Source organism: Podarcis raffonei, chromosome 8 (assembly GCF_027172205.1).
Source record: "Podarcis raffonei isolate rPodRaf1 chromosome 8, rPodRaf1.pri, whole genome shotgun sequence".
In the NCBI taxonomy this organism is placed as follows: domain Eukaryota; kingdom Metazoa; phylum Chordata; class Lepidosauria; order Squamata; family Lacertidae; genus Podarcis; species Podarcis raffonei.
The window spans coordinates 88027001-88041892 of NC_070609.1; the positions used below are offsets into that span (position 1 = coordinate 88027001).

A 14892-nucleotide genomic window follows, 5' to 3' on the forward strand; every position below is an offset into this window, starting at 1 on the left:
ATGTCATATTTTTAAGTATTTCCTGGCAACTGGCCTCTGGCCTCTGAGTTCTAGTTTGTGGCCCTCAAGGTGTTGTTGGACACGCGGGTGGCGCTGTGGGTTAAACCACAGAGCCTAGGTCTTGCCGATGAGAAGGTTGGTGGTTCGAATCCCTGTGACGGGTTGAGCTCCCATTGCTCGGTCCCTGCTCCTGCCAACCTAGCAGTTCGAAAGCACGCCAGTGCAAGTAGATAAGGGGGAAGGTAAACGGCGTTTCCGTGCACTGCTCTGGTTCGCCAGAAGCGGCTTAGTTATGCTGGCCACATGACCCGGAAGCTGTACGCCAGCTCCCTTGGCCAATAAAGCGAGATGAGCGCCGCAACCCCAGAGTCGGTCACGACTGGACCTAATGGTCAGGGGGTCCCTTTACCTTTACCTAGGTGTTGTTGAGCAGCCCTGACCATTGGCCATGCTGGCTGGAACAGATGAAGGTGGAGCCAAATCAGAAATGCCTCAAATGGCATTTGGACCTGCCAAAGCTCTCCTTCTTACCAAATAGCTGCAGCGCAGTCCATGTCACTAGAGAATCTTCACTACACAAACTCTGTTTTTAGCACCAGAGAACCTTCACTTTCATATCAAAGAAATAACCTACCTCTAGCCTTTGGGCACCACAGAAAAACCAGGAAAATGTGTGAGGGAAGGCCCAGAAAATAGATCTACCTCGAGCAAAAATTATTTTGTAGAATTGAAGCGGTCAAGGGGTATGACAGATACCCAAGCTCTTCCTAATCTTGTTTCATTCCTAGCTGATGGGATGCTTTTTCCATGTGTTTTGAAGGGCTCTTGGAAGCAGAAACGTTCAGACGTTGCCAACAAATGATGCTCATTCAGGAACAGATGGTTCCAAATTTTGTAATGTGAGACAAATAAGTATTTTGGAGGAGAGGTTGCTGTTTTTGTGATGGTGGATCTCTTCTTACTTTAAAAAAAAATATTTTTCAAACTGTAGCTAAAACAGATATGTGTGTGTGTGTGTGTGTGTGTGTGTGTGTGTGTGTGTCTAGTCCCCTTAAATGCACTTTCCTGGAAGTTTGGCTGGTTCAGGTGGGGGGGTTTTACCCGAGCAACAGGAGGAGCAGCACCAGTGAGGAGACTATTCTTCCTGTGTCTTGACCAGGAAATGGCTGTTTCCTTAAGAAAAAGAGGGAGAAATATGGCCTGCAAGGGGCAGGGAGCTTGCTTTTTTATTTCAGGAACCACCGGAACATACTGGTGTGGGAGAAAGACTGACTCGCATGCAGAAGGTCTCATGTTCAGTCTCCAGCAGCACCTTCAGATACAGTGGGAATGTCCCCTGCCTGAAACCCTGGAAAGCTGCTGCCAGTCAGTGTGGACAATACTAACCTATTTGGACCAATGGTCTGACTCTGCATTTACTCCACGTTGTGAGTCGAGGACCCGCCACCCGCATAGGATTATAATAAGACACGGAGACACATTATTTTAGGTTAATGGGCAAAATTTGACCACAACTTTTATTGGTTACAGCATGTGAGTAGTATTGGCTTAGGCACTGGATGATATAGCAATACAAGAACCTGCACAGCCAGCAGCCATATCAGGGTTAACAGCCAATGGGAGGAGCTTGTTGATGCAAATACAACTGGAAGCTCCCCCATGACGTCACCGGGGGATTGCGCCACAGCCCTGGCCACCAGCAGGGCATCGGACAGGATCCACGACCGCTGGATTCCTTTAACGGAATACCCAAAAGATGAGAGGTAGATGATGGCGCACACCCAATCCTCCAACACAGCACACATATCCCAGTGCCTAACCACCAATACCAGAAAGTTGTGACCAATTGCTACGAGGTAGGCGAAAAATCCAAGAGGCTGGTGCCAATTTGCCAAATGGATAAAAGAGTCCTACCAGGCCCCTTGGGCAACCAAGGCAACCAACTGAAGTCCATGGCAAGGTCAATACACAAAAGAAGAAGCTGACCTAAGAGGGAGGGAGGGCGGGAGATCCGAAGAAAGCAGGAACAGACTGGGAGCTGAGCGCTGCCGCGGCTGTTTAAATGCGGCTAGGCCCCCCCCCAAGCTGGCCCTATTGGTCGACTGGAAGGCTTGGCCGCGGCAGCAGAGGCAATCAGGAGCAGGGAGCCGAAAACGCCTCCCTGCCCCAGCGGGAAGCTGCTCCGGCTCACAACCCCTCCCCTCTGGGAGGAGGAGAGGCCTTCCCAGACTAAAGCAGACCAAGTTGGGCCTGTTGTTCGCCTTCTGGGTGTGGTGGCTCAGGTGCTAATCCTGGTTCTGAGAACTGGGTCCTTTACTCTGCCCTGAAGTGCTAGAGCAGGCATCGGCAAACTCAGCCCTCCAGATGTTTTGAGACTACAATTCCCATCATCCCTGACCACTGGTCCTGTTAGCTAGGGATGATGGGAGTTGTAGTCCCAAAACATCTGGAGGGCCGAGCTTGCCTATGCCTGTGTTAGAGGATTGCATGCCATATTATGGCGATGGGCACCCATCCACACTCAGGAGGGGCAGCGAAATACCCTGGTTGACCCATGGCCCAAAACATGCATGGGTGCAACTTCTGCTTGTGTGGGGTCAAGTGGGGCAGCGGGGTGGCTGAGGAATTCTGCTGGCAGCATCTTTTCCTTCAAATCCGCGGTTCTCAACCTGTGGGTCCCCAGATGTTGTTGGACTACAACTCCCATCACCCCTGAGCTCTGGCTTTGCTAGCTAGGGGTGATGGGAGTTGTAGGTCAGCAACATCTGGGGACCCAAGGTTGAGAAAGGCTGCTCCAAATGTTTCTCTTGCTCACAGCACAGAAAATGGAGCCTCTCAACGTATTTTGAAAAGCTCCATCCTGTCACGGGATTTGCGTGGCTTCTTCTTGTGTTTTTCTCTTCTTCGATTCGGCACCGCTGCTGTTGTTTTGAGTTTTCAGGCCTGTCGACTCCTCCTGCCCCAAAATCTTAAATGGCTTGCAAGGTTTTTAAGGCCCTGCGGAGAGTGTCTTAAGCACTGGTATTTCCTGTTGTGCAAAGGCCTTTGCAGTAACAAAGTGAGGAGAGCAGGAGAGAGAGAGAGAGAGACGGCAAGAAAAGAAAATATTTGGATGGTTTCCCTTCCCGTTTTCAAGCAGCAGCAAAGAAATATGATAAAATAAAACCCTCACAAAAAGCTCCATGCAAGCTCCCCGGCATGTCAGAGGATCTAGTAAAGTGGGAACTCTGCTTGCATGGAGCAGAGTCCTTTGCAAACGACCTACTTACACCCTTAACATTTATCAAAAGAGTCACACCATGCACTGAACTGATTTACACTCAAGGCAACCACAGCACTGAACCAGGCCAAAGGGGCCTCTGTCCAGGCATGTCACTGTCCCTGACAAGGCACCCAGAGCTGCTGCAGTTTCATCTCTTTTCCTTCCTTCCTTGCAGGACCAGCCCAGGACATTTTGTTGCCCGAGGCAAACCAGAAAATGCCACCTCCCGGCCCAGGCAACCTTTTCCCGCCCCCAGCTGCACATGTGCAAACTCCTCCTTATCACAGAATCATAGAGTGGTTGAGTTGGAAGGGACCTTAAGGGTCATCTAGTACAGGCATGTCCAACTTCCAAGAGACTGCGATCTGTGAAAAAACAGGCAGTGATCTATTCATTGGATTGACAGAAGTTGTTGAGCTTTTTTTAGGAAGCCTAAGTTGATAATAAGGGACACGGGTGGCGCTGTGGGTTAAACCACAGCCTAGGGCTTGCCAATCAGGTTGGCAGTTCGAACCACAGCCTAGGGCTTGCCAATCAGGTTGGCAGCTCCCATTGCTGGGTCCCTGCTCCTGCCAACCTAGCAGTTTGAAAGCACGTCAAAGTGCAAGTAGACAAATAGGTACCACTCCAGCGGGAAGGTAAACGGCATTTCCGTGCGCTGCTCTGGTTCGCCAGAAGCTGTACACCGGCTCCCTCGGCCAATAAAGTGAGATGAGCGCCGCAACCCCAGAGTCAGTCATGACTGGACCTAATGGTCAGGGGTCCCTTTACCTTTAAGTTGTTGATCTACCACGGACCCCCCGCAATCAACCAGTTGATCACTGTTGGACATCCCTGATCTAGTACAACCCCCTGCAATGGAGAAGAGTCCACAACTTCCCGAGAGAGCCAAAAAACCTGCCCGCCCACCTGCCTGACCCTTTAGGGGGCTGAGAAGGCTGAGGCCAGAGTTTTCCAGTGCCCTCCTTCTTACTTTGGACTTGCAGGCTGGACCACTTTAAGAGGAGCCCCAGGCGGCCCTGAGGAGAGGAGGGCTTGCTCTCTCCATCAACTGCCCTCAGTTCCAGGTCTCTCTGCTGCTGGCTGCCTGGTCCCTAGAGCCAGAGTCCCCTCACCTCACCCCAAGGCCAGAGGTAGCCAGTTTCAGGCTCGGCAGGGGAGAGGAGCCTGCTGGTTGGCCACCTGGAGGCCGAGCGCACCAGCCCCCATCACCCCCACTCACTCCCCTCAGAGCCCTTGGGGCAGGGGGGCCAGGCTTGATAGCCCTTTAGTGCCCCCCCCAAGAGTGCCCTTTGAAGTTGCTTCTTTGCAATGGCAGTTTCAGCCCTCCCGTGGTTTTAAACAACAGCATTTTAGTTTAGAAAAAAAAAAGATGAGTAGGGAGGATTGCGGGAAGATGACAGATATTTTATAAAATTATGCATAGTGTGGAGAAAGCAGGCCCAGAGGGGGTCACCCAGGGAAGCTGGACCTCTGGAAGATGCAGGGCAGACAAAAGGAAGCCCTTCTTTGCACATCATTGCATACTTGGACTATGGAATTTGCCGCCACAGGATGTGGTCAGTGGCCACAAACTGAGCTTCAAACGGGGGTTAGGAAGAGTCACATAGAATAAGGCTGCCTGCGGAGACTAGTTGTGATGGCTATATTAGCTCCCTCAGGAAAGACGCTGCACACCCTGGGATCTTGAGCAGGAGGAAAGCTCTTGTGCTCCTGCCCTGGTTATTGCCAGGGGCATCTGCTAGCCACAGAGGGCTAGAGGGGCCTTCTGACATTCGTGTGGCCCTTGAACGTAAGAAGAGGCTGCTGGATCAGGCCAGTGGTCCATCTAGTCCAGCATCCTGCTCTCACGATGGCCAACCAGATGCGCAACGTGGGAAACCCGCAAGCAGGAGGACCCAAGCACAAGGGCAACGCTTTCCCCTCCTGTGGTTTCTAGCAACTGGTGTTCAGAAGCGTTAAGACCTCTGACTGTGGAGGCAGAGAATAGCCAGCATGGCTGGGAGCCATCAATAGCCTTCTCCTCCTCCATGAATTTGTCTCATCCCCGTATAAAAGCCGTCCAAGTTGGTGGTCGTTTCTGCCTCTGACTGTGGGTGAAAGGAGGGATGGTCAGCGATGAAGGGAGCTGTAGCCCAGAACATCTGGAGGGCACCCGTTTTGGGAAGGCTGGCCTAGCTAGGAGCAATGTCACGTGAAGAAGAAGAGGAGTTTGGATTTGATATCCTGCTTTATCACTACCCTTGTTGTTGTTGTTTGTTGTTGTTTAGTCGTTTAGTCATGTCCGACTCTTCGTGACCCTATGGACCAGAGCACACCAGGCACTCCTGTCTTCCACTGCCTCCCTCAGTTTGGTCAGACTCATGCTGGTAGCTTCAAGAACACTGTCCAACCATCTCGTCCTCTGTCGTCCCCTTCTCCTTGTGTCCTCCATCTTTCCCAACATCAGGGTCTTTTCCAGGGAGTCTTCTCTTCTCATAAGGTGGCCAAAGTATTGGAGCCTCAGCTTCAGGATTTGTCCTTCCAGTGAGCACTCAGGGCTGATTTCCTTCAGCATGGATAGGTTTGATCTTCTTGCAGTCCATGGGCCTCTCAAAAGTCTCCTCCAGCACCAGAATTCAAAAGCACCCATTCTTCGGCAATCAGCCTTCTTTATGGTCCAGCTCTCACTTCCATACATCACTACTGGGAAAACCATAGCTTTAACTATACAGACCTTTGTTGGCAAGGTGATGTCCCTTCTTTTTAAAATGCTGTCTATTCCTTTCTCCTTTCCCTTCCTTCCCCACAACAAACACTCTGTGAGGGGAGTGGGGCTGAGAGACTTCAGAGAAGTGTGACTGGCCCAAGGTCACCCAGCAGCTGCATGTGGAGGAACGGGGAATCGAACCCAGTTCACCAGATTACGAGTCCACCACTCTGAACCACTACACCACACTGGCTCACACTGGCTCACGTGACATCCCTCTCCAGCTATGACTCCAGCTATGCAGGGGTTTGGTCTAGTTAACCCTTGGTGTCCCTTGCCACTCTGCAGTTCTGTGATTCTGTGCTGCCACTTCAGTGATGAGAGGCAACGTGCCTGTCGGGACAGGAGTCAACTTAGCGTTACGAGGAAGAGGAGGAGTCATATCCTCGTCATCTGTGATTCCTGTGCAGGAGAATTTCCCCCATTTTATTTCATCTCTAAATTCATATTTTGCACAGTTAAAGCTTTGCAGTCTGAAATCTGAACCTTTCCTCATAGAACAGATGGGCTGGTGTGTTTTTTAAGCAGAAGTATGCACAAGCCCTGTGTTCTCCTACAGTTCCTAGCACAACTGGAAGGAATGAAATGAACACAGATAAGATACAACACAAGGAATGAAACACAAGGAGATCAGCCAAACGTAGTAATCGCACTAAGTCTTAGGTCGAGAAGAGAACAAAAAGATCATTAACTGAAAGCAGGCACAGAGCAAGAACAAGTCAGAAGACAGCAAAGAAAGGCACTGAAAGATGGTTACTAAAATGAAAAGGCCGGGGTGAGCTAGTCAGAAGGGCTGGAAGATCTCTGAGTGCTTTAAGAATGCCGAAAGTGTGCTGTTAACTGTAGCTGTGATGGAAAAGGTGGCTGTGATTGCAGCAATGGTCTGATAGGTGGTCATCACCTATGCTGTAAAGGAAGATGCCAGAAAGCATCAAAATGCAGCCTTTATCTCTCTCTCTCTTATGCTTTTAGGAGGCTGACCCTACATACATTTGTATGCAATAAAGACCTCTCTTGTCACTTGGAGCCTGCCTCCTTTTCCTTTGGGTTTCTGTGATGTGTACCTCCAGATTAGGAACACCTTTTAAAGTTCTCCAACCCCGGAGTAGATGACTCTTTGGGTTCCTTCCAAAGCTAAAATTTTGTGGTTCTATGACTCCCGTAGCACTGAGCCAGGGCAGGGAAAGTAGAGGATGCACGAAAGCAAGACGTGGGCTTGCGACCTTCTTGAAGTTCCCCCTCTCACCAATAAATAGGGTGTGGTGACTCCTCTGTCTGACAGAAGTCTTGGGTCAGCTGCCATCTGGGGGCCTGGTTTGGCCCATTGGCCACCAGTTCCCCACCACAGATATGTTTGTCATTCTGATTCTGTTACAGCACAGCGTGTGGTATCAAGCAGTAGAATTCAGGTTCTCCAATTTGCTTCTTTGGTTCAGAGCAGGTTTTTAGCCCTTCCGCCTGCAAAGTTTCCTCATATTTATATGCAGAAAACTCTGAGTTTGTTATTTTTCAGTTCAGGGTGCAAATGTACTCCTGAAAATGCAACACACAGGCTCCCCACTTTTCCAAACATGAGCAAGTACTGGCGGCACCTTTTTTCATGCTTCTCCACCCCTGAAAGCATCTCTCCAGGCCTCACGTTTATGTATTTTGGAGATAACAGATCACATTCCACACCTCCTGCCAGGCGAAGGAAATACCTCTTGCGAATGGCTTCTGAAGCTTCTAATGCTTTAAGGCATTAGAAGTTAGTTTTGCCTCCTGCAAGGCTGAATTAATGAGCACAGCTCTAAACCAGGAGGGACACCTGATCCGAATGAGAAACAGCAGGGTTGCATGTTAGAAGTCCTGCCCTTATTAACACACACACACATGTGCTGCATAACATGGGATGGTTACATACGTGCTGCTGTAGTTCACAGCCCTGTCATGCAGCCAGACCTTTGGGGGGAGGACAAAGGGAACATCTGGTGAGAGGTCTTTCAAGACTTTCACTATATCCCATTCTCCTATGTGCCATGTGGATGCTGCACAACACACTGTTTAAAAACATAAAGAGGTCCACATCCGTTGAACGTGGGGAGCCTTGCAGGCTATCTCCCCCATGTGCAGTCAAAGTGCATATCTCGGAAGGGGCTCAAAATCCTCTTTGCGGGGAGGGATTCTGCGGGCAGTGAGAGGGTGGGTGGGCACCTGGGTCATCAGCAGGAGTGATACAGACCCCCGCAGCCGCCTCCCACCTCATGCATCCACGTTCAGTAGGTGGGCTGGTCTGACTCCCCCTGTTGTCAGAACGAGATGGCGCGATCTCAGGGTTGTGCTACAGACAAAGGCCCCTTTTTTAACCCCATTAACTGAAGCTTTAATGGGGCATACTGGGTGGGCGCTGTGGGGTTGTTTTAAATTGTTGTTAAATGTTATATGTTAATTTGAATTTTTTGTATTTGTGGTCTGGAGTGTTGTTTATGGGCTTTGGTGGGGGAGTGTATCGTTTATTAGTTTGTATACGCTAGTATTGTTGTTAATTGAGAACCAGTGTGGTGTAGTGGTTAAGAGTGGTAGACTCGTAATCTGGTGAACCGGGTTCGCGTCTCTGCTCCTCCACATGCAGCTGCTGGGTGACCTTGGGCCAGTCACACTTCTCTGAAGTCTCTCAGCCCCACTCCCCTCACAGAGTGTTTGTTGTGGGGGAGGAAGGGAAAGGAGATTGTTAGCCGCTTTGAGACTCCTTAGGGTAGTGATAAAGCGGGATATCAAGTCCAAACTCTTCTTCCTTTTCTTGTTTCGATTATTTCAATTATGTTTTTATTATTTTTATTACGTATTTTGTCTTTTGTATATTGTAACTTTAAATTATCATCGACGTTGCCATCATCTTCTTTGCCTGTTTTATTTATTTTTCAGGAAGAAGACGATGATGGGCTTCCCAAGAAAAAGTGGCCAACCGTAGACGCCTCCTATTATGGTGGTCGTGGCGTTGGCGGAATTAAGCGGATGGAGGTAGGTGAACACCAAGTTGGAAGATTCCAGACAGATAAGAGGAGAACTCTTTCACGCAGCACATAGTTAAACTGTGGAACTCACTGCCACTGGAGGCAGTGATGTCCACCAAAGTGGATGGCTTTGGAAGAGGACTGGGCCAATTCACAGAGGAGGATGGGTTTGGCAATTCTGAGAACAGGGTGCTAGACTAGATGGGCCATTGGCCTGATCCAGCAGGCTCTCCTTAGGCAAGAGACGTGTGCTCTGGAGGGATTGCTGCTGTTGCAAAAAATGATGGGCTCTCCATACTGTTTCCCCACCCACATTCCCTTCACCCTGATGCTGACATTTGCCCCCAAACTGCTGTTTGCTGCAAAAAATGCTGTTTTGGCAGGAAAACAGCACAGGGTGTTGAAGGGTTAAATCCAGATTTGGGACCACAGCACAGAGAGATGGGATGTGTGTGTTTTCACCCTCCGCTGTGGTTCCAGTCTGGGTTGGGGCCCCACAAAGCTGCTTTTTGTGAGAGACAGACAGCAGACAATTGTGAGATAACCTGAAGGCTGAGATTTGTTATGTGTGTTGAGAATTTCCCCCCAGCGTCTATCAACATTATGAAGCAAATTTAAGGTCCCCAAAGCCATGTTTGTCTCGTAACACTAATGCAGGAGTGGGGGGACGGGGGATGGCGAGCATCGTAAACGGGCAAATCAAGGGGGGGATACTTTCCTCTGTTTCTGAGGCCTCACTGCAGGTCCAAAATGGACTGAAGGAACCAGAGAATCATCTAAATAAATAAATAAATAAATAAATAAATACCCTACCCTCCCCAGCCAAGACCAGGCTCAGGGCGGCTAACAACCAATAATAAAACAAGTTGATTAAAATACAACTTAAAAAACAAAAATTAAAATACAACATATTAAAACATTAAGATGCAGCCTCTTAACAGGAGGAGAAAGGAAAAAGAAAGAGGGGAAGGGGATCAAACTGATTACAAGCCAAAGGCCAGGCGGAACAACTCTTTCTTACAGGCCCTGCGGAAAGAAATCAGATCCTGCAGGGCCCTGGTCTCATGAGGCAGAGCGTTCCACCAGGCCGGAGCCACTGTTGAGAAGGCCCTGGCTCTGGTTGAGGCTAATCTAACTTCCTTAGGGCCCGGGCCCTCTAGGGTGTTGCTATTTACAGACCTTAAGGTCCTCCGTGGGGCATACCGGGAGAGGCGGTCCCGTAGGTACGAGGGTCCTAGGCCGTGAGAAGAGAAACAGCTTGAGCCCCAAGAGAATAGCCATGTTTTATCTATGATTGCTGGACCGCAAGGGACTCTACAGTCCGATGCTTCTGTGATTCTGTGAAGGGGACTAAACCCTCAAGAGTTTTTTTGTGGGTGTTTTTAGGTTCGCTGGGGGGAAAGAGGATCCACTGAGGAAGGTGCGAAGCTGGAGAAGGCCAAGAATGCTCGGGTCAAGATGCCGGAGCAAGAATACGAATTCCCAGAGCCCAGGAATCTTGGGAACAACATGCGGAGGTCATCTTCTCCCCACAAGTGGTACTCTCCAATTAAGGTACCTCTCTTACGCGATATTTTCATTGCAACCCCTGAAACATCATTTCCCACCTTCTAACTGGTTGCGGGGGGAAGTGCTAGTGTACAATAAAGTAATAAAAACATCTTAAAATCCTGAACAAACAGCCAATGAATGAATCTGATATATAGGCCATAAACCATCTCTGCAGAACACACTCTGCCCCCGGACCCCGGGCTTGTGTGGTCCCAGCTAATACCCCCCTTCTCCCTCTTGTGACCAAATTCAAGCTGCTGCAACTGCTCGTTCTCTGCCCCTACGACCAGCTGAAGGATGGACCTTCAAAAAATCCAGAATGTGATTCCCAAGAATTAAGGAGCATTAAGCACCTAATCACTCATTGACTGACATACGTTAAGTCCGTTCACACTCATCTGGACAACCCAAACTTATAACAAATGGATCAAAGCTGCCTTCAAATATTCCTCCTCTGTAGAAGTGCCAAAAAATTTCTGGCACGCTCAGCAGACTCTGTCCATAAGTGTGCATATGAGGAGATTGCTGAGTAAAATTCCAGCGTAGCTTATTCTGCATCTGTCCTGGTCTGTTCACTCCGGAAATGAGAACTTGCATGCCCTGCTGTGGAAGAAGGTATGTTCACTGTTGGAGTGGATCGCCTGCTCCTTTTGAGGGAGAGGGAAGTTCATGGGGGTCCCTGAGAGGAGGAAGCAAGGTGCACAGCTGTGCCTGGATTGTCTCCTGGATTCTGTCCTCTTGCAAAACAGATTTGTATGTTGTGTCACCACCCAGTTAAAAAGTGCCAGGGTTACAGAAGCAACTTAGCACTCCAGAACCCAAGCCTTTCCTTCCACCATTGATAACTAAGGGCTCTTCCACTCTTCCTTTTGCACCATGGTTTCCAAGCACAGATCCGTGCTTTAAAGCTCTGTGTCCAAGCATTTTTTACTTGTTTGTTTGTTTTCTCCTGGGACTTTCCCTGGGAAAACCCATGTTTTACTGCTAAATGGAGCAAACAGCAATCCCAACTTAAAACCCAGTTGGCCTTTGTTCTAATTCAGTGGTGAAACACAGGTTTTCCTAGAGAAAGTGCTGGGACAGAATAAAAGCCCTCCGACATGGAAGTTTAAAGCCCGGACATGTGCCTAGAAATGCAACACAAAAGGAAGTCTGGATGAGGTAGATTTTATCATTCTGCAAGCATCTGCATTTTGGCCTGAAATCGATAAGCTTGTTGAAGTGTTTCTTCTGTCCATGAAATTACATTGCTGCTTAGACCCTGTTGCAATCCGAGTTGTGCTAAAAGATTCCAAAATTCTGTGCCAAGCAAAGCTGGATTCTGTGGCCTGTGTGAATTATGCAAACTGAGCATATCTGCATGATTTCCTTACTTCGCATAATTTGTTCTGCTTCTGCCAGTCATGGGAAAGACCCGCCCTCAACCACTGGGAATCCTCCCACCATTCAGGTCTCTAAGACTCAAGCACAACTTTGTGAGTATAATGGCTAGAAACCTGCATTTTCAAAAGAAAAGTGGGGTTTTCATGAGCGTGACTCCTCTTCCCAGCTGCACATTTTTCTTTTGAGACAGACAGGCACACAGACAGCAAGAGGAAGAAAAAATATGTAGCTTTGTCAGAGTGAAATGTAGCTCTGCTTCCTTTGCAGGCTTTTAGAAGATGACAAGCACTCTGCTAAATGGCTGCTTAAGCAATCTTTGTTTCGTTTTCAGGGAAAGCTGGATGCCCTCTGGGTTTTGCTGCGGAAAGGTTACGACCGAGTGTCTGTGATGCGACCACAACCAGGAGACAAGGTATTGTTGCCCTTCTCTAATAACTTGCTCTGAGCGATGCCTGGTGCCCTCCAGATGTTTCGTATGACCAACTCCCATCACCCCCCACTGGTCGATCCAGAACATCTGCTGAAGTCTGCTCTGGAGGGTGAGCTTGGGAAGACACGCCTGTGTCCTCATTGCCATTGGCCAGAGCCACACTATCCTGTGTTTTATGCCAAATAGACAGCAGAGGGAGGGGGAAATTCATGAGCAACAAAGAGGGGAAGGTGTAGCACGCGGAGTTCATATTGAAAAGGGAAGGGGCAGGAGGGACTATGGAGGCTCCTTTCCACACAAGGGAAGTTCTAGAATCTCCACCCTTTGTTCACTCACTTATCATAGGCTATCTGCATGACATTATCATCAAATAATAGCACCCCCTGCACTTTCCCTTCCCTTCCATGCAGGGCTCTGCCTCTTGACTTCAGCACACTTCCAGCTGGTGCCATTTAGGAAATCAGTTTTAATATTTGTACTAAAGTTTTGGGTTTTTTGGCTTATGAATTTTCAAAAACATATTAGTGCAATTGTGCTTAAACATAGCACAAGCTAAACAACGTATTCTTCAAATGAACATGCTACTTAAATGCCCCCGCACCAATGCCTGCAAGTGTGGAAGGTTGATGCAGACACAGCAACACGCTAAACCTTCCATTGGAGCGGGTTGGAATAGATTGCCCTTTCATTCCCTTCCAGCTCTACAATTCTATGATTCTAAATGTGGAAAAGGAGCAGAAGTACAATGTCTGATTGCGTGGCGAGTCCCCTCCCCCCAAGTGAAAAGAAGACACTGGACACATTATTTAAGGTTAATGGGCATAAAAAGGCCACAACTTTATTGATTACAGGAATTGGAAGGTATTGGCCTTAGGCATTGGCTCCTATCAACTACCCGGCATGGAAACTGGGAAGGGTTATCCACAAGCCATGGGAGTCCTGTTGAAGTACGCCAACTAGGATCCCACGGGTGTCACTGCTCGGGGGTGTGCCGGAGACCCTCACCTCCCTAGATTTCGGACAGGGCAATGCCCCCCAGAGTCCTCTACCGGACTACCCTTTTCATTGGGGGAAGGTGATGGCGCTTCCTTCCCCCCCTTCATTTGCATAACAATTAACCCCTGCCAATGCCTAACCGCCAATACCGAAGAAGTTGTGATGTTTGCTACGAGGTAGGTGAAAAAACCAAAAGGCTGGAAGTGCGCCAAGTTGGAAAAAATCCTACAAGGCCCCTTGTGGCGACCAACCGGAGTCCATAGCAAGGTCAAAGCTAGCTAAGCCTAAAGGGTGGGTGGGATGGGAAAATCAGGCAGCTGGAACGGGGCAAAGAGGGCGGTCCCCGGGCACACTAGCCTTAAATGGGCTAGGCCACGCCTCCCCTGCCCGCCGATTGGCGGGCCGGGTCGCAGACACGCCCGGGGATTCCCTCTTCTCGCGGGGGCTAAAACCAGCCCCCGTGTGTGGGAGGGGTGGCCCGCAACCCCCCCTCCTCTCGAGCTCGGAAGTGGCTTTGGCAACTGAATGCCTGCTCTCTCAGTCTACAGTGGAAATGTGCAACTGCGAATTAGATTCAAAATGTTTCAAGCAGTTTTCTCTTTGTTGAGATCCTGGGTTCCCAAAACTGCAGCTTAGAATGTTTGCTAAGCGGCTGGAGAACTTGATGGAGGGGTTGCAAACAGGACCTCTCCAGCTGCAGCCAGGGGTTCGTGAGACCAGAAATCTCCCATCGCACAGCAGCTGCATTCTTGGGCGGCTGCTGGCTTGTCTGAGCTTCCCTATGGGAAGTTTCTTGTTTCTTTAAATTCAGTTACACAGAGCTGGTTACAGTCCCTGTGCAGCAATGATGTAACTTGAAGGGTGATGTCATGGACACAAGCAAAGGTTAAAACAACACCGTAACCGTAGTAGAAGCAGAACCAAAAGCAGGTGGCATTTCTTAGCCAGCCCATCTTCTATAAAGTAGAAGAATAGAAGTTGTTCTTCTCTCCTGGCCCTGTGGCTGCAGATATAGTTGTCTAAGAGCATTGACAGTGACCTGATAATGATGCACATTTTTCTGTTGTCCAGCTCTTGCCTCTAGCCAAACGGGTTTTATGGCCTTTTTAAAAGGGGGGGGGGGAGCTGCCTCCATCAGCTCTCTGGGGAAAAAAGCTGTCCTTGGACTTCTCCAGTCACCTCCCCCCACTCACCCCAGTTGTCCCCACCCACTTCCATTCCCTCCACCCCACTTCTTACTGTTAGACATATGAGTCTGGTTTTCAGATCTCTCAAAAACCATGAAATCTCATCCCAGTTCATAAAAGGCTTCCTCGCTGGCAGTGGCCGGGATCCAGGATAGAAGGGAAACCCAGTCCACCTCTTACGGCAGGGTGGAAACATCCACACATCTGCCCCCAGCTCCCCTGCTGTCTCCCAGAGACCTAGACACAAATATTCCCAAGTCTGCATTCATCATATTTTCTGAAGGACCCTTCGGAGAATTATAAAGAAAACAACCCACCCCCCAGCTGAGAAACCTTCAAAA

At 49.2% G+C, this 14892-nt stretch overlaps 1 protein-coding gene across 2 annotated transcripts in view; it reads left to right on the forward strand.

Annotated features, from left to right (window-relative positions):
• Window positions 1-14892, forward strand: part of ANTXR1 (ANTXR cell adhesion molecule 1) — a 125297-nt gene that overhangs the window by 89836 nt on the left and 20569 nt on the right. For both annotated transcript variants that reach the window (XM_053401380.1, XM_053401379.1), the window contains 3 exons: window positions 8916-9011; window positions 10391-10558; window positions 12270-12350. In XM_053401380.1, the coding sequence (XP_053257355.1) occupies window positions 8916-9011; window positions 10391-10558; window positions 12270-12350 (345 nt within the window). The remainder of the gene's footprint in view (window positions 1-8915; window positions 9012-10390; window positions 10559-12269; window positions 12351-14892) is intronic.